Source organism: Xyrauchen texanus, chromosome 13 (assembly GCF_025860055.1).
Source record: "Xyrauchen texanus isolate HMW12.3.18 chromosome 13, RBS_HiC_50CHRs, whole genome shotgun sequence".
In the NCBI taxonomy this organism is placed as follows: domain Eukaryota; kingdom Metazoa; phylum Chordata; class Actinopteri; order Cypriniformes; family Catostomidae; genus Xyrauchen; species Xyrauchen texanus.
Window position 1 is genome coordinate 21,988,960 of NC_068288.1, and position 19,183 is coordinate 22,008,142.

The following is a 19,183-nucleotide window of genomic DNA, read 5'->3' on the forward strand; positions in this document are numbered from 1 at the left end:
ATTTCCTTATATCACTGTTGGCCTGATTTCTGATAACCCAGGCTATGCTGAAAAGCTCCCTGCTGGTACTGAATTTGTAGAGCTTTCCTGAATGAGGACGAGATTATAGCAGCTTGAGAGAGAGGCCAAAATATACTAGGGGTGTGCGTGTTGCAAATTGTGTCATCAGCACAGCTGTGTGGTTTGACTGTGTGTGCAAGTCAAGAAAATCTAGGTGGCATGTGGTCAAGCCGCACGGCTGTGATCCTCGGCTGTGCGCATTGTCTGCACTAAAAGAGTGTCACAAAGCAGTTGTAGTGTGCAATCAAAATGCAACACCAGCGGTCGGGCACAATCCCAAGTATACCTGGGCCTTTAGAACACTTACACCCTAACCCTTACTTTATTAAATAACACCTTTTTTTAAACATGCAGTTATATCTTATATAGACGTTAAAAAAAATTTCAGTATGTAGTGAAAGGCTAAATCCACATTTTGAAATTTTTATTTGTGAAGATGTTTTTTTCCACACAATTGTGGAACTAGTACCTGAACTAAAATCAGTTTCTTGTGGAACTTTACCCATTACGATTAAGTTCAAAGTGTTGTATTTCCACCATGGACATGGAAGCAGGAACTTTATGTAAATAAGCTTTCACGCCTGAACTTTATGAGACAACGGCCAAGCCGACTCAAAAACATTGAATGACTCTGTGTAAGATTGTTGTTTGGTATCGTCCTTTTTGTTGTGGAAAACTTCATGTCCATGAAGATGCGCTCAAAGAGACGGTTTCAGCACAACCCTTATCTCAACTGTGTTTTGTTTGTTGCTTTTTTATACCTTTTCATGATTATATGTGTGCTTCCAATAAACAGTGCCACTTGAAATTAAAGTGTATGGAGTTGTATATTACTGATTTCAACTAGCATTTAATTCAGGGCTGTGATTTGTAGGATAGTACTATTGTGCACATGACGAATGTAAAAGAAAAGTTCACTCATAGTCTCGAGGTAAACTAAAAGGTAAGCAAATCATTTGAAGGTAGAACGAGCAATCTATATTACAATATACAAATGATATACTCTATAATCATGAAATAAAAAATATTTTATGATCATTTGTTCTCTTGTAGTCTTTTTAATTTTCTTTATTTTCAATCTGTATAGTTTAACTTCAACAAAGGCTAACTTTACGAAGCATTCAGATTTTTTGTTCAGATAGATTCTGGTTGAGTTTTCAAACTCACACTGCAGTTATTCCTCTCCATAAATACTTCGCATAAATAGCATCTGTCCATTTATCCATTTAGATTTGAAAAGCCTACAATAACAACAACTCAACAAAAGTTTTAACGAATGTTACTAACATATCGGCTGTCTGATGGCTTATGATGGATTTTTCTTGACCAACAAGAAACATTTGTTCTGACTTCACACAAATAGTTCCACTTTACAAGGAAAGTACCACCTTCAGGAGTCTCTAGTTTGGTTAAGGTTTTAGTTCCATATCATACATATTTCCATGTGGTGGAAAAACGAGAACTTGAAAAAGTTCCTGCAGGGGAAAACACCTATAGAGGCATGCTAACCCACAGTTGGCTTAACATATCATTCTCTCCACAAGCAAATTGCTCTGAGAATGCCTCATTGAGGTGGTCTTGGACTGATTTTTTTGGTATGGATCCAAGTGCAATTGCCGTGTTCATATATGCCTAAATGAACCAAATTAAGGAAGAAAACACACCAGGTTCCAGAACAAATGCTTCAAATGAGCCATGTTTGCACTTATAGCCAACATGACATCGACATGGATCGTATTTACGAATGGTCAACCGATATGGTATTTCAGTGGCTAATACTTATATCTAGAGAGCAGGATGGCAGATATAATTGTCGCTAAACATAATACAATTTAGCAACAGAAAATCAGATGTACACAAAAAGTAAAACAAACACTTATTTTGTGCAATATTTAGGCCTACTCCAAATTTGAATAAACTTGATAAGAAAAAACAGAAATTGTTGTCTTTCCATTGAAAAATTTATTGGTAGATTTTGGAACTGACACACAGATAAGTTAACACTTCTGTTAATTGGCCACGTGAACAAAGTTATCGGCTGATGCAGGTAATTGCAAAATGGACAAGTTCTGTCTGATTAATCGGCATGGCTGATATATCCGTCTATCACTACTATTTACTTGATACAAGTTCCTGGTCTTATTATGCATAATTCAACAGAGCATGTTATTCCTAAGAAAAAAAATCTTCATAATGTTTCTATAATCTCTCCTGAAAATGTAGGCAAATATCTTGCTACGTCTATGCAACAACATTTCTGCTGATGTCACCTAGGATGCTCAGGGCTGTTGAATAATAAGAACCAATAGCCAAATAGTTATGTAGACATTGTTTTAGCAAATCCACATTCAAGGCCAGCTTCATTCTTGTATGGAACGTCCGCTTTTCATGATCTTATCAATTCTTGAATTTAAATAAACTTTTTGTTCCATCAGAATAATGTGCAGTGACAAATGTGTAAATCTTTTTTTTTTTTTTTTTTTTTTTTTTAGAAAAGAATAGACTACATTTTGATTTCATGCTGACATCAAGGGCATTTAACCTCAGGAACACAGCTCGCACTTAAACTAAAAATGGCTGCCAAATAATTATCTTCTTATGTTTAATTTTTTCTGTTCCATGAATGGGTTAATGGACCCCTCCCCCCACGTTATAACAAGACCCATCGCAGACTGATAGCTCCAGTCAGCCGCGCCGGGGTCCCCCAGTCATGATAATATTGCCTGGGGGCATGGCAAGAGATTCAAGCTGCCTATCAACTTCACACACCCCCATGTTTCGTTTGTGTGGAAATTGTCCTCCACTTGAGACTTTAGCCTAATGTCCAGCAGTGTAACCTCTCTCTAAATGTAAACTTGGGTTGGCTGCAGAATAACGATGAGCACAGGTGTGCCGTGCTGTTTGCGAGAAAAGCTTTTCAGGTTGAGTCTATCTCAGGAATGCAGGCAGGAAGGAAACCCTGTTCAGATTACAGCATCTTTAGCCTTGGATTTTAGAAAATGGGGGCCAGGCAGGGGAGAGCAAGGATGTTTTGCTTTGGCGATAGAGAAGGGTGAAGACCTTAAACGTAAACATACTCCACTGAAGAGTTTTCTCTTCGTTGTATGGAGGAGGTGATGGCTAAAGATACTGCCCTCTGTATAAAGGGGTAAACCGCTTCTCTTGGTTTTAAGTGGACAGAGTAAGAGAGTAGAATGTGCTGTGGTCAACATTGGGTGGCAGCCTTGATAGTTTTATAGACTTACAGAGATAGATCATCCAAAAATGAAATTTCCGTAATATACTCGCCCTCCAAACATGTATGACTTTCGTGGAACACAAAAGTAGATGTTAGGCACATTTCAGTTACCCTTCACTTTCATTGTGATTTTTCTTTGTTCTATACAATGAAAGTGATTGGTCAATGAGGCTGTCATTGTGCCTTTTGTGTTTCACAGAAGAAAGAAATTCATGAACTATGCTAAGTGTGTTAGAGTAAATGATGACAGAATTTTCATTTGTTTGGTGAACTTTACATAATGGGAATTATTCCACCATCTCAGCGTGAATGTTGGAGCCTGTTATAACTCCTATACAATCGGAAATTATGTTTTAGTGGCTGCCTCACCTGCACTTTGATTTAACGGATCCAGATCTTGCTCCCTTTGAATCCTGGAGGAAGTGGAACCCTTCCAAGAGAGTGGCTGGTTGGTCACCACACTGAAAGAATGCTATGTTTTTTCCCCCTCTGGTATGATGTGGTGTTGCCATGGTTTCATCTTGCACCATATACTTTCAAACCCTGTAGAATCCATTAGCCCTAATTGAGCACAAAGAATAGGTTTTGATGGTGAAATACAGTTCATATGAGTGAATAGCTGGAGTTTGGCATTTTTATTCATGACTGTATTTTATAGCTCCCTCGAGGTGGGGTGGTTGTATGAATTTGAAAAGCTACATAACTGTTTAAGACCAATCTTTTCTGATCATGTTGTCATGTCTCTCTCTCTCGCTACAGGTCTTGATGCTGAGCTGTACTATGTAAGGGATGATGTGGTAAATCATTATGCCCTCTCCTTCATCCTCCCTGTTCCCAGTGACACCAACAGCTTGCATTTCACCTGGCACTCCAGCAGCAAGGTTGGAACTATTTATAGTTTATAGCTACCACTAATGTTGCTCTGTCACAGAAATTTATGTTTTGGACTGGGTTTTGATACAGATTTCTCGATTCAATTCAATTTACAAGCATGCTTTTTCTGATTTTCATTTTCAGCAAATGGTGTTTATTACTATATATAGGGGACCTTCTATCTTTGTACATTACAAAATCTTAATTTTATACATTTTACAAGGTTTTTCATAATTTAAGTCACATTCTTGCTTTTCAAAGATGTACAAATTCCATGAATTCTGTCAGTAAATACGATGTCCTGAAATTGCACATATTTAACCCTTAAATGCATACCTAGGGCCTCATTACACCCCCCTCTACCCAGGGTTATTCCTGCATATAGAATTACTAGGTGGCTGTCTCTGTCAAATTTCGTGCCGCCTCCGGCTGTCTACAATACTCTGGTGGGTGTCTTCGTGGAAAACACTAAAAAACGTTGCACTCTGTGGATTGTCATTTGTAACTACAAATCTCTGCAATAATAATCAAAGAAATTCCATTGTCGAATAGTCGCTTGATGTCATTTAACGTAACGAGATCATACTAAACTATAATGATGACACGCGAGACGAGAGGAGCGCTGCAGCCCGATGTGTCTGATAGAAACACAGATCACAGCTTGGCGATATATTTTTATTTCATCCTTAATTAAAGTTCATATAATAAGGGAGCGTGCCATGTAAACAAACACAAACTCCAAAACTGTAATTCTCTGTGTGGTTAGAGCTGCTTCAACCAGTCGTGGAAGAGACCCAATCTGAGAGGGAGTCAAGACCGGGAGAGATTTAATGTTCCGCTGGCTGATACGCTCTCTAACACAGAGACGCTCGTCTCTCACCCCCGCTGTCTGCAGCTCGCAATGTCATCATCATGATAAGATCAATCTTATGTGAAAAATAACACTAAAATGACAACAACAATAAAATGTGTGTGTGTGTGTATGTATATATATCTCTTTGTTTATTACAAGAGAAATAAGTACTATATTCATACAAATAAATTGTTTTTCACATTGATTTTCTGTGCTACAATGAATTATCAACAATGGTGAATTATCAGTATTCCATATGCGTGTACACATCCATATTATACATGATTTTCTTTCTCAAGGTGACACTCATGTTTCAGTGATTGACTAGATTTACATTTAACATTGCTATTTGATGAAGAAACTACATCGAAAAACTATAGCAAGTAAAACACATGGACAGTATGATATGACTATTGTCATTTGGGTGTACTACTGAAATAATGCAAGTTGTGCATATATTTAGACACAATGCGTGCCTGAGAAAATACATATGTGTAACTTATGTGTAGATATGTGTTCTGTGTAGCTCAATATGTGTTTGACAGCCAGTTGTGTCTCATGAGATTTCAGTGTGAAAATTATGAATCCTGTTCTAGATTTGTCCTGATTTGTTGCATTATCTTTTTGTTTTATGAAAAATAAAACAAAAAACATTTATCCAAATATAATTTGTTTTATTATTTTCTAATTGTCTTGAAAATATTTTGAAAATTGTACAGTTTCTCTGCGTTTTGTAGCTACATTTTTTTATAGATATACTGTACATGCCAGGTCTCTAAAGACGTAAATATATAAGAGTGTTTGGGAAAATTCCTATTCAATTAAGGGTTAATTGCATATAAAGGTATTTGGTTACATGTTTATTAGGGATGGGACGATATGGTTATCTTATGATTTGGTTCGATATACGATATGAGGTTTACAATTCGTTATCATCTCTATTCGATATAACACTTAAATGACAAAGTATGGCAGAAAATTGTCTGGGATCTCATCTTTGATGGATACATATTACACAAAAGAATTGGTCCATTTTAATTTCAAGCACTGTTCAACAAAACAAGGTGATTTTCCAGGTATTGCAGAACTTACATTTCTAAGAGCTAAATTAAAAAACATTTAAGCACTTAAAATAACCTTGTGCGAACCCTGTAAACATTGTAGAAAAAAAGCACAGTAGGGGTAAATTCAGGGGTAAGAAATAAAGAGATTATAATGTTTGACGGGTCATAGGGCTGGGCGATATGGACCAAATATCATATCTTGTATTTTAGGTTGAATGGCGATACACAATATATATCTCATTATTTTCTATGAAGTGGGCTAAATGTTCATTTGTAAGTCAAAGCTACATGTGAGATTGTAAATGATGCTTGCAACATGCTTTGTTTCGGGGCAGAAGGCGTTCCGGGCTGCGAAGGCTTCACAGCCAGATTTGCAGCAGCAGCATGAAGTTTAACACTCTTCGTACTGCAGTTTATGTTCGCTCCCTTAAAAATCCCACAATGCACTGTAAAAACCAGGGAGCAACGTTGCTCACTATGTTCAGTAACCGGAAACGTCCTTGTGTCTTATGAAGTCTCAAGTCGTTAGATGATGAACACAAGTGTAAAACTATGAAGTCCAAGCATTATTTTCTCTTAAAAAGAGATGTTGTTTGCAATGTCATTTATTCATAATTGCCATGAAAGTTAAACAATCTTTTAAATATTTGAGTTGTTAAAAGGATGTTTAAAATACACTCCTTTTTATATATTTTTATTCCTTTGTCATTTATCTGTTATAATGGACCTTTTTCACAGACTGTGATGACACGTTTCGTTATTTATCAGCATAAAACTAGATTTTTTTGTAATATTTAATTTTTTTTTAAATATTGAGTGTAAATTTAAAACATTATGCTTTGTGTTATATTACCCTGGAAATAGTAAAAAAAGAAGAGCTCCAAGGGGGTTTCTATTACAGCTGCTGAAAGAGTTACTGTAAATTTGGCATCTTCTCCCATTTTACTGTCCAATACACCACTCTCAATTGTTTCCTCTTCTGAAAAGTCATTCAAATGTAATAGTGAATTTTTTTCTTTTGGTCTTGGGGCAAATGGGTAAGTGACAACAATATTTGCTGTGATCTCCGATTCACTGCTGCAAATGTTTACATCTGCGTTCCAAAACCCGGAGTGTGAAAAAGGTCTGTAGCACTGTATGTTTGAATATCTTCAACGAAAATGAATGATTGTGTAATTTATACAGTGATGGTGCTGATTAATAACAGCTGCACTTCAATGTGTGAGCTCATTAACGTGTCGTGGGTGATTGATTCATACTGTATGTGTCCCAATGTTCATTGGATCAGTACCGTAAATTCATGTTCACGATATACTGATTCACGACATGAGTTAGGGAGCTGAATGATACACAGGGTGAGTATTTTCGACAGTGTGGACCGGCGCTGCGTCTCCCTCGGTGTCACAGAAGAACTTGTGAGGGCCAGGTTTGCACGGAGAGTGTGAGAGAGGAGAGATGCAAACACAGGCACGACTTTACAGAAGAAACTGGTTATGTAATGCAACATCAAACTATATCGATATAAACGGTATTGTCTCATCCTGTATATCATTTGTTCAGGGAGGGTCTCAGAAGTGTTTTGGTTGAAAATTTAAGGAGGCTTCTTTACCACATCCGTGCTATATGTGATTAGAATGAAATGCTTCTTTTTTATATATATATATATATATATATATATGATCGACAATTGACTGTAAAGAACAGAAAGGGTATTGAAATAGAATTTGATCCATTACAAATGGGTTGTGTAGATCTCATCTTTGGACACATTTTTATGGAACGAGTCAAACCAAACATTGCTCTCAACGCACAGCTCTTGGTTTTAAACTTCAGCATTATACTAGTCAATTACTGGTGGGTTAAAGATTAATCTTGGGATTTTAAAAATCGATATTGAGATGTTTAAGATGAACTGGAAAATCAATATTTTTTCACAGCCCTAGTCGTCATTGTCAAACAGTAAAATCTTGGCATAATCAAATTCAAGATCCACAAAGGTTTAAAGCAGGGATTCTCATCCTTTCTTGGCCCATGACATGTTTTTTTTTATGTTCCAGGAAATAGGACTGTCTTCTTACTCCTACCAATGTCACAGAATTAAGCTATACACTTTAGGATCTCATAATTACATAACTGGCAACGGAAATAGCAGGTTTGGAGCATTCAGTGACACTGCGTATTTACCTTTGCAACAATCCAAAATTCCTCCAGGGATACACAGAATTGTTGTTACTCTTGAGTAGTGGGTCACATTCTAGCCTACATTTTACATAATATTTTAAGCACTAGAAGCTGTATATTTCATCTAGGTGTAAATAAATAATATGCTAAATAAAATGTAGTATAAGTTATAAACAGTTTTTTTTAATCTGCCACAACCCCATTCGTATCTCTCAGGACCCTATTGAGAACCTCTGGTTTGAAGGCAACACTATTGTTCACATCTAATAATTTTTCCCCCTGCTTGTTGTGTCCTGCTTAGGTGGATTACAGGTTGGGGTTTCAGGTGGAGAACGTGTCAGTCATGGATCAACCTCAGAGCAACATCTCAGCCCAGGGAGAGATCCCTCGAACTCGTTCAGGTCAGCACAACATATACTCTGTTTTTGTGCGTGTACTGTATTTATTTTGTATGGTTTTATATGGTCCATATTTTGGCATGCAGTTTAATAGAAATTTAAAAAAACAATGCTTTTTTTTTTTAATATAATTTTGCTACACAAAGAAGTTAGAGTAACTCAAAATTCAATATTTGTCAATATGTCAATAATAACTACATCTCTTAGCATTCCCATTTCAATGCCATTTGCTTGGCAGGCAAGTCCTTCATTAGCATCCATTTCACATGTTTAACCCTTGTACTCTGTTTGTTATGGGTGCATCATCTTAGTGTTTGGGGTCAAAACGTGTAGTTTTGGACTGTGATCATGTAATTTTTTAAATAAACGTAATAACACTCAATTCACTAATTTAAAAACTCTAAAGTTGTGCAGTCTTTGTGGGGTTGTGGTATGTTTTTAAAAAATAATTTTTTTACCTTATTTAACTCTTAATTACTAAACTACACCATTAAAATGTATATGACATAAGAACATTTTTTGTTATATTCACTTTGGTGAAGATCTACATTTTTAAATTCCATTTATGGAGAAAACATGAAAAATTTTGCATTTAGGTAAATGCAAAATTTTGGGGCAAATTGCTGTTTATTTTATTTTATTTTTTTTATTAAAATGACCTGAAATTACAACTAAAACCAGTAGATTGCTTCAAAGGTCCACTCATGTAAACTTTCTCACAGTGGAAAAGGTCAGCTGTCTCAAAGTCAGCCGTGTGTGTGTGTGTGTGTGTGTGTGTGTGTGTGTGTGTGTGTGTGTGTGTGTGTGTGTGTGTGTGTGTGTGTGTGTGTGTGTGTGTGTGTGAGCGTGTATTTATCACTTTGTGGGGACCAAATGTCCCCATAAGGATAGTAAAACCCGAAATGTTTGACCTTGTGGGGACATTTTGTCGGTCCCCATGAGGAAAACAGCTTATAAATCATACTAAATTATGTTTTTGAAAATGTAAAATGCAGAAAGTTTTCTGTGAGGGTTAGGTTTAGGGGTAGGGTTAGGTTTAGGGGATAGAATATAAAGTTTGTACAGTATAAAAACCATTATGTCTATGGAAAGTCCCCATAAAACATGGAAACACAACAAGTGTGTGTGTGTGTGTGTGTGTGTGTGTGTGTGTGTGTGTGTGTGTGTGTGTGTGTGTGTGTGTGTGTGTGTGTGTGTGTGTGTGTGTGTGTTCTCATTCTGCATTGTAGCTGATTTATTGATTTTATTTGAAAAACAAATCTATGTTTTATCATCTCATGACCCCAAACGCGATGAGTGAGATTATTGTTGTCACACCACCACAACCCAGCCCAATTGTTTTTTGTGTGTATAGATAGCAAATGAAGTATAGAGTCAGTGGAGAAAGATGCTTTATGCCCCCAGAATTGTGTAGTTACAACATCTACCAGCAATGCATTGTTAACCATCCAAACCTGACCCCTTGCATAAGATTAACAACTGGTTTAATTTAACTTTTGATTCTTATATTATCAAATGTGGGTAACCAAGTTGTAAAATAAGTGTATATTTGTGTGCCTCTGTATGTTTAGTTTTCAGAGTGGACCTCTTCTGCTCTGGGAAGGCTGATGGAGAGGCAGTACTAATGGTACAATTGAACCTGACTACACCAGCCAACCACTTTACAGTGCTCAACTTCAAACGCAGGAAAATGTGTTACCGAAGTAAGATCTTATATACACTTTTACCTCAAATACGTGTGTGTGTGTTAGTAGTTCATTCCCTTTCACTCTATATCATGCTCTAATGAAGCTTTGTTTGTTGTGCATTTGGCAAAGCAGTGTTTCTGGAAATGTGAATCTTGACACACACAGATGATTTTAACAAAAGCTCTGTCATATGCTTCCAGAGAGGAAATAGCTAATGACTTTATTCGTTGCTTGTTTGAAGAACATGAGCCAAACTAGCTGCTGGAGAAGAAAAAGTGTTTGTATGGGCCCCAATTTCCTTTCCCTTGTGGAAGAACTGGGTCAACAAATGTATGTTGATGCTCTAGAAGACAATAGCCGCTTTTTCACCATCGGGCTGAATGGTTCTGAGTATTCTGAGGAATGGTTACACTAACATTTCCACATGAGCACCGTTCGGCATGGTACGATTGTAAAGCGTTTTCAGCCTGTAATTCTCAGCACGGTTAGCTAACCTTACTCAACCGTGCTCAATCGCACTCAACCGTGCTGGCTTTAGTATGTGCCGACTCATGGTTGTCATTTTACCAATGCCAAGGTAACTTAAGCACATTTAGTTGTTTCTAGCTTGCTAAGTTCACTAGTATTTGGGTGAAGTTAATAAAAAAATGTGTATATTTGGGCCTGGGTAGCTCAGCGAGTATTGATGCTGACTACCACCCCTGGAGTCACGAGTTCGAATCCAGGGTGAGCTGAGTGACTCCAGCCAGGTCTCCTAAGCAGCAAATTTGGCCTGTTCCTAGAGAGGGTAGAATCACATGGGGTAACCTCCTTGTGGTCACAATTAGTGGTTCTTGTTCTCAATGTGGTGCGTGGTAAGTTGTGCATGGATCGTGAAGAGTAGCATGAACCTCCACATACGGAGTTTCCGCGGTGTCATGCACAACAAGCCACGTGATAAGATGCGTGGATTGACGATCTCAGAAGCAGAGGCAACTGAGACTTGTCCTCCGCCACCCGGATTGAGGTGAGTTACCGCGCCACCACGAGGACCTGGGAATTGGGCATTCCAAATTGGGAAAAAAATATATTTTCTGATGACATCTACATTTATTTTTCTATGCAACTTTTTAATTAGTAAAGTAGATTACTAGGTCATTAAAGCTCAATATACTGTATATATCAATATATTCTCATACTATTTTCATATAATACATAATCTTTTGTTAATAAATATTAATGCTGCAACTAACGATTATTTTGATAATCGACTAATCTAACGATTATTAGAACTATTATTCGACTATTCGGTTGATTATTGCAACGATTAATCTTTAGCTCTTAACCGACTATTCCGCTTGTGCCTAGACTTTAAAGGTTGTATTAAACGTGCTTACTAACGATAAAGAGGACAAAATCATCTTTTAAAAATATCTCTAAATGACATTCACTGAATTCCAAGGAAATTTTTTTTTATTAAGTTTAATTCAGTAAAAATTCACTGCAAGAAAACCTATTGTAATCAAGAGGTTTTTCTTGTTATCCATTGTTTTCCACATATTCTTTAAAAGCAAGTCTAAATATCTTGTATGCTGCTTCTCAGGTAAATCTTGTTTTAAATAGGCTGTTTTTAGATATTTTAAAATATATAAATATTTATTGTAATTGAAAATTGTATTGAACATTCTCCAATAACTATTTTTTATTCAGCAGTATAGCTACTAATTTAAATGTATGTTGTTTTAAAGGAGTTTTAGATATTATTTTTGGAAAATAAGATCAAAAACATTCTTGCAGTGTTTAATGGGCTGACTACACTCTCTCACCTTTATTTTCACTTCGATCCAACTTTAACTCACTAAAACAAACTCTATCTTCTTAATAGAGCTGCATATCACCTATTTACTTCACAATAAGATACACACGTGACACATAGGCTACAGTATATTATGATTTAAAACGTCACATCCATCACGTTAGTAATCTAGCTACAGCAAACGCGCATGAGGGATGGGCACCCCCGTGCCAGAGGGTGCCTCAGTCGGGTGCAGTTTCAATCTCACCCTCTTTACGCAGCTCATAGACGTTTGCGCTTTTTATAGTTTGCTTATGATGCACTTCCTTATTATTTGAACTTTAGTAAAGGATGCATTAAAGGTATAATGCCAGGTTGTTTGCTTTTTAGATGCTCTGACATGCAGGTTTTGCTTAAGTGGAATGCCAGATCCAGCTCTGCTTTATTTCACGATGACAGTGCTTCTGTAGTCTGTAGTTCTGCTTATTTTGCATTTTTCCATTATCATTCCTTTATATTTTGTGATCTACATCACCTGAAGCTGTTTGGAAAGTTTAGAGTGCATCTGGACATGTGTTTCCTTCCTCTCCTCAGTCAGGCGTGAGCTGCTGTCCTCCTCTCTCACGTCATATGATCTCATGTTACGTTAAATGAGATCAAACGACTATTCGTCAACAAAAAAAATGTTCAATTTTTTTTTTACTGTCGACATTGTCGATAATGTCGACTAATCGTTTCAGCCCTAATAAATATCCTGTAACAGTTAAGACAGTAAGGAGGAAGCTGTTTGACAAACACAGACATTCAGTGACACTTTTCAGTTTATTTTTCAAGAAACAAAAACATGCACTGCTTTTCAGCCAGCTGCGTCAAATCATAAAGACAGTCAGACATGCGGACAAGCTTCGTACATCTCTATCCCGTCTGCCGCTATCTCTTCTCCTTAAATACACCCACCTCCCCTCTGCCCAGATGCCGCTCGGTTCCGCCCTGCTCACCACATATCCTTTTTAGCTAGTCTGGGTACGTTTACCTTTCTGTGTGTTTGTGTCCGGTGGCATACACAAGCCCTCAACATATGATGGTAAACCTCTCACCTCTCTGCTCTCTTTTTTGTGGCAGTAAGAAGGTCTTTAACAGCTGGTGTGAAATTTTCCTGAAAGTCTGCCCTAGTTAGCTGTTATAAACCAGTGAAATGAACTAAAAAATGAACCTGTCCGTTCTTCGATTTTGTGTGAAGTGTGCCGGTGGCTTAACAATCAGTGGTGTAAGTGGAACATGTGTTGATAGCATGGCTCCTCACTGATCTCTACTTTGTTTCTTCTTCACAGGAATTGAGCAGCCAGAGCCCCCCAAAACTCTGCCATTCCCTAACACAACAATACAGAGAATAGACTGTGAGTATCTATATCTATCTTCTTACTATTTAAGTGAATGTCATTCTATACTGATAAATTATTAGACTCTTTAATCTGTCCTGTCTTTTTTCCTTAGCGAGCAGTTCAAATGCTCCCACCACATCCACTCGAGTTTTCTACATCAGTGTGTGTGTGTGCTGCATTGTCATCTTTCTGGTGGCCATCATCCTTGCTGTGCTACATCTGCACAGCATGAAGAGAGTGGATATTGATGACAGGTGTGTGTGTGTGTGTGTGTGTGTAAGCACTTTATCTTGATTATCATTTTGTTTCCTGTAGAATAAGAATGCACATTTTTACATTTCTAATAATGTGATTCTCAATTAATCAAAATTGGGATGCAGATAGAAACATACTATTTAATTGTGTATTGTTAAAATGATCAAATCAATAGGCCTAGGCTTAAAAAGGGATGAGAAAACACCTCCCATATTTTTTATTGTTGACACGAGAGGCTGTATATCCAAACAAAATCTACAGTGGAGATTCATTCACTCGGTTAAAGCTAGCCAAATCAGGAAGATGCCAACATGGACAGGCTGCATGAAGTGCCATCATCCTCAACCACGAACAAAACTGTGGATCACACTTGATGTCCAATGTGAAATCTGGGTTATTAAGCAACACCCGTTAAGAGCCACTGTTCTAGCAAGTCCTCAGTATGCCAACTATCTCATTGTTATTAATGTTGGTTAATGCAAATTGTGTTGGTAATGGTTCTGATAAGCTCTAATTATATCCCTGATCCAGGTTCTTGTAGCTATGTCTTGTTTTGAATATCATTGTTCAGAAAGGTTCCCCTGTGTCTGTCTGAAGAAAAAAAAATTGAAAAACATCTTTAAAAGGTTAATCTTGACCAATTCCATACCAGAGTGTTTTAACTGTGTTTTCTGTTTAAATCTATTTCAACATTATATAAGGGTGGTACTGTATATTAAATCTGATCAGCCGCCATTCACAAGCTCAAGCACATAGCTCCACTTATCTCCTCAAACACATCAACCTCAGAACCAGGAAGACTCCACCCCCCATTTACTTCTTGCTCCACAGCCCAGGAAGTAGACCAGAAGAGACTAGAATTCTTTAATAATAATAAAGATGATGATGGGTTATTGACATTAGAGTAGATTGGGTTCAATGAGTTTCAGGAGGCAGGTTAAACCTTTAGTGCTTTGAGTCTTTGTACAGGGGCCTCAGCGTTTAACCTTTAGAGTGTGTGACTAATGGCTTTAATTAGGACGATTATACAGCAATTCACTTTTTAATGCATTGGGGTTTAGGGTCAGGTTAAACAGGTTCAGATGATGAAGTAAGCAATACTTTAAAAGAGGTTATGAGTTTTTTTTTTTCTTTTGTTTCTGAGATACATACATAAAGGGCAAAAATGAAAAGTCAAAATATTTCTTGAATGGTGCATTTTAATTTCTAAAGTATTTAATTTCTGTCTGTATGCTCTCTTTCAGCATTAGTGACAGTGGAAGCTCCCAGGGCCTGTCTCAGCCCTCCACTCAGACCACTCAGTACCTGAGGGCAGACACCCCTAACAATGCCACACCTGTCACCAGTAAGAGATGCCACAACCACACCGTGGCCCTCACGGCCCTATTAGTTAATGAGTTAGTTCACCCAAAAAATGAAAATTCTGTCATCATTTACTCATTCTTGGAACACAACAGGAGAAAACAAAATTGCTTGCGTAACTCTTTCCTATGCAATGAAAGTAGCAGGGACAAGGGACTGCTACAAAAGGACATAAAAAAATTAAAATAGGGAAGTACTAATTTCACTGACGTTTAAATGTACATTTTGGAGTCTACTAGTCTAAAAAGTGTGTTTATGCAACCTATTTCAAATACTTGATCCATTCCAAAAGCCAGATCTGACACTAAATTCAGCTAAAAAGGGGCATTGATCTACAGTGCCTTGCATTATGATTATTGTACATTAAATATAGAGTATGACACTCATTCACTGAATATTGCAGAACCAATAAAAACAAACCTAATAGGCTGTTCTATATGAAATTCACTATGTTTCTATGTAGGGGCGGCTGTGGCTCAGGTGGTTGAGCAGGTTGTCTGCTAATCGCAGGGTTGGTGGTTCGATTCCCGGCCCCACGACTCCACATGCTGAAGTGTCCTTGGGCAAGACACTGAACCCCAAGTTGCTCCCAATGGCAGGCTAGCGCCTTGCATGGCAGCTCTGCCGCCATTGGTGTATGAGTGTGAATGGGTGATTGGGACACAGTATAAAGTGCTTTGGTAACCTTTCACTAACAGATAAGCCAAATCTACAAGAGAAAAAATTTGCAGAAAGTTGTGCATATTTCTTGACGTGCATTAGCCTATGGTCTTATATGACAAGGTTAACCAAAAAAAAAAAAAAAGCTATGATAGAAACGAAAACTGACTGACCTGAGATGATTATACCACTTAGAAAAATCCTTCTTGGTGGGAAAAAAAAACGTGCACGCATATATTTTTAGAAGATTCAAATGTGAAAACATCCATAGTGACTTGCAAGCCAACGATTCAGAAATCTGCTTCCCACACCACCACCGAAGTGATTTCCAAATAACTGGTCTTGCGAGAGGATTTTATTCTGCACATGCCGCGAGTGAGAGAGGGAAGAAGCACGCGTGGCTGAGGTGTAATGAAACTTTGTATACATCTGCTCCGGATGTCCTCTATTTTTATTAATAGTATTACTAATTACATTTAAAATATAACATTAACATTACAGTAATTTAAGTACATCCTTTGTAAACATATAAAGCCAAACGTAAATGCGTAAAATATTTAAATAGATTAAAGTGGAATAGACAACTAGTAGTTCCAGTGTCGACTTGCAGCATTGATACAGTTTAGTCGACTAGTCTCACACATCCCTACAAAGAAGTATGAAAAAAGTACCATTAAATAGTCTATGCGCTACATTCTAAGTAGGGCTGCAACGTTGCACAAAATTCACGGTTTGGTACGTACCTCGGTTTTGGGGTCACTGTTTGGTACAGTTTCAGTACAGCAGCGAAAACAAAGAATCTCTCTTTAAATAATTTATTTTGAAAACACTGGCTAATGGGCAACAATTCTTATTGTGAAGGCTCATTTATACATGACTGCACTATTTCTTTAATGAAATTACAATACAAAACTTAAAGGTGGATTAAGTCATTTTAATCCAATACACATTTTGTCAAATTCTGCGACTATGTCATAACAGTCCACTAGCTGTCTGTTCTGTATGTGTGCGCTAAAAAAAAATCCGGTGTTTGTACCCAGCCCTGGCTCTGTAAATGGGAAAATAAACAAAGTGGATCTGCTGATCCACACAACACTATTGCGCATGCATGAATTTGGGGGGGCGGAGCTTCTGAAGGAGCACTGGAGGGTTGTGTTTGTTTGGCTCTAGAGTTCAGATGTCTTTCTCAGGAATCGCTTTCTCCACCTTTAACAGCCTCTTATATGCACATTGTCTACAAACATAAATAATAATTAAAGGAAAAAAGCAATTATAATAATATTAAATCATTAGCAGTGCAAATGTCTGTGTCTACTGCTTTTCAGCTCACTACTTTTACTTCTCACTCAATTTTCAAAAAAACATTTCTCGGGAAAATCGAATATCCACATTATCAGAGAATGTTTGCTTTGACAGTGTCCCCTGCAGGACAATTACAGTGCATACTTGTTTATATGGAGTGGGCACTACAGAATTGCTGAGATGTGTTCTTGTAGGAACTTTATAATGAGGCTCAATCATGTGTGATCTCGACGACTCAGCATGGTTGCAATTCTGCAGCAATAAATACTCCTATGGCATTTGTTATAGCTTTAACCCTGTCTGAGCTTGCAGTGAGAGGCTGATTGAATGCCATGGCGAGACTAACTTGCACAGGCTGTTTATGTTTTGCTCCCGTAAGCCCAAGAGACACATGCGGATATTGTCACCGCAAATGAGTCATCATGTTAGATGTGCTTCCTGAGCAGGGCCACGGATAAGGGGGACAACTGGACCTTTATTCCCGGACTTGATTTTGTATATCACATCCAAGCGTGTCCAGCCGGAAACACTGAGACAGCACGTGAAACCTTCCGGGGCAGTGCGCAGATTGCACTTCACATGCATTTATCTGATCCGCAATTTCTCGTGTACCGTGATTCGCTCTGTCCTGTTAAGTTTTTACTCCGCACAGTCTTATGTTGTTTCCGCAATCTTTTTTCATTTTAGTTCTAGGAGGTTTGTGTTGATCGTTATATGTTGTTTTAATATTTATTTCACACATGCCAAGATATTTAATCATTTGTGTGATTGCGTGTACCATACCAAAGGCCCTACATCCGTTCGGTTCACGCGGATACATGTATGCACCGTTGCAGCCCTAATTCATAGTTTTCTGAAGCCATATGTTAGCTTTTTGTGAAGAATTTCACGGACTAGTATTTAAGTCACTATTAAAGTGTAACGACCAAAATATGAAACAACTCCTTTGTCCTTTTTGGATTTTGCTTTTAGGCTTGGTCAATGTGTGTTTTCATTGTATGAAAAGAACAGTGTGAACATTCTCATTTTGTGTTTTAATGGAAGAAAATCTATCATTTGGGTTTGGAATGACATCAGGGTGAGTAAATTATGAGTTTTGGTTGAACTAAACCTTTAATTTGGAGCACCAACCTGCATAAAAAAAGTTGCTCTAAAAGCAGATAAATGGCACCAGGCTACTTCCTTTAGTTTTAGGAGCAACACTTTAAATTGTTGTAAGTGTCACACCTCTGGCTGCCTCTTGTCATCTCCCATTCACACCAGATGTGCATTCCTTTGTTAAATTAGAAAATTGGGAACGAATGATCAAATTAGCTAAACTGGAATCAGAAGGTCGGAATAAACAAGTGTGTGCATTTCCATCTCCCCCTCCACACTTTTGTTTAAATGTGTACAGCAATATCTCTGTTTTTGTGTGATCAAAGAAGTGTGTACAAGCAGTTGTTGCAGATGTGAGTGTTGCTGGTAGACATGAGGATAGTCTGCTTTTTACGTGTGCCTTAGAACACACTCAGTACGTTTACATGCACTTTAAAAATTTGATTTCAGTCAGACTAAAGCAATAATTTGTGTTTCAATAATATAATTGAAATGCTTTAGTAGCACTAAAAACATATATATATATATATTTTTTTTTGTTAGTTTTTTTGGCAAAGCTGGACTAACAGACCCAACTCAGTTTCATACAGTATGTATAGATGTTAATCGGTCCACAATTGCCCTTGGCATTGTGCGTGTGCTCTGAAAGACACAGGTGATATGCCAAATGTATTTAACATTTCCTCAGCTGACATCCTTCCTTCAAATATTCCATTAGGCCTTGTGTCATGTATGCTTGGACTGACAGACTGTTGATCGACTATGCAAAACATACTGACTGCTCCACATCCCTCACATAAGTAAAAAAGTCATATGTCAGTTTCGCAGTATTTACTCAGTCCTTCTTAAATAAGATAGAATCAACAGGAAGTTCCCTCTCTTTTAAAACATTTTCACTGTTTTTGTAATGGGTTTATTTGCCCTTTTCCTCAACTGGCCTGGTTGGGATAAAATTATTTGAATTAAATGAATTTCTTTCAGGCAGAGCTGAAAGG

At 37.5% G+C, this 19,183-nt stretch overlaps 1 protein-coding gene across 2 annotated transcripts in view; it reads left to right on the forward strand.

Moving 5' to 3' along the window:
* The window catches only part of LOC127653609 (tyrosine-protein kinase RYK-like), a 110,918-nt gene that overhangs the window by 38,070 nt on the left and 53,665 nt on the right, over positions 1–19,183 (forward strand). For both annotated transcript variants that reach the window (XM_052140344.1, XM_052140343.1), the window contains exons 2-7: positions 4,058–4,179; positions 8,571–8,670; positions 10,239–10,370; positions 13,461–13,526; positions 13,624–13,765; positions 15,011–15,111. In XM_052140344.1, coding sequence (XP_051996304.1) covers positions 4,058–4,179; positions 8,571–8,670; positions 10,239–10,370; positions 13,461–13,526; positions 13,624–13,765; positions 15,011–15,111 — 663 coding nt within the window. The remainder of the gene's footprint in view (positions 1–4,057; positions 4,180–8,570; positions 8,671–10,238; positions 10,371–13,460; positions 13,527–13,623; positions 13,766–15,010; positions 15,112–19,183) is intronic.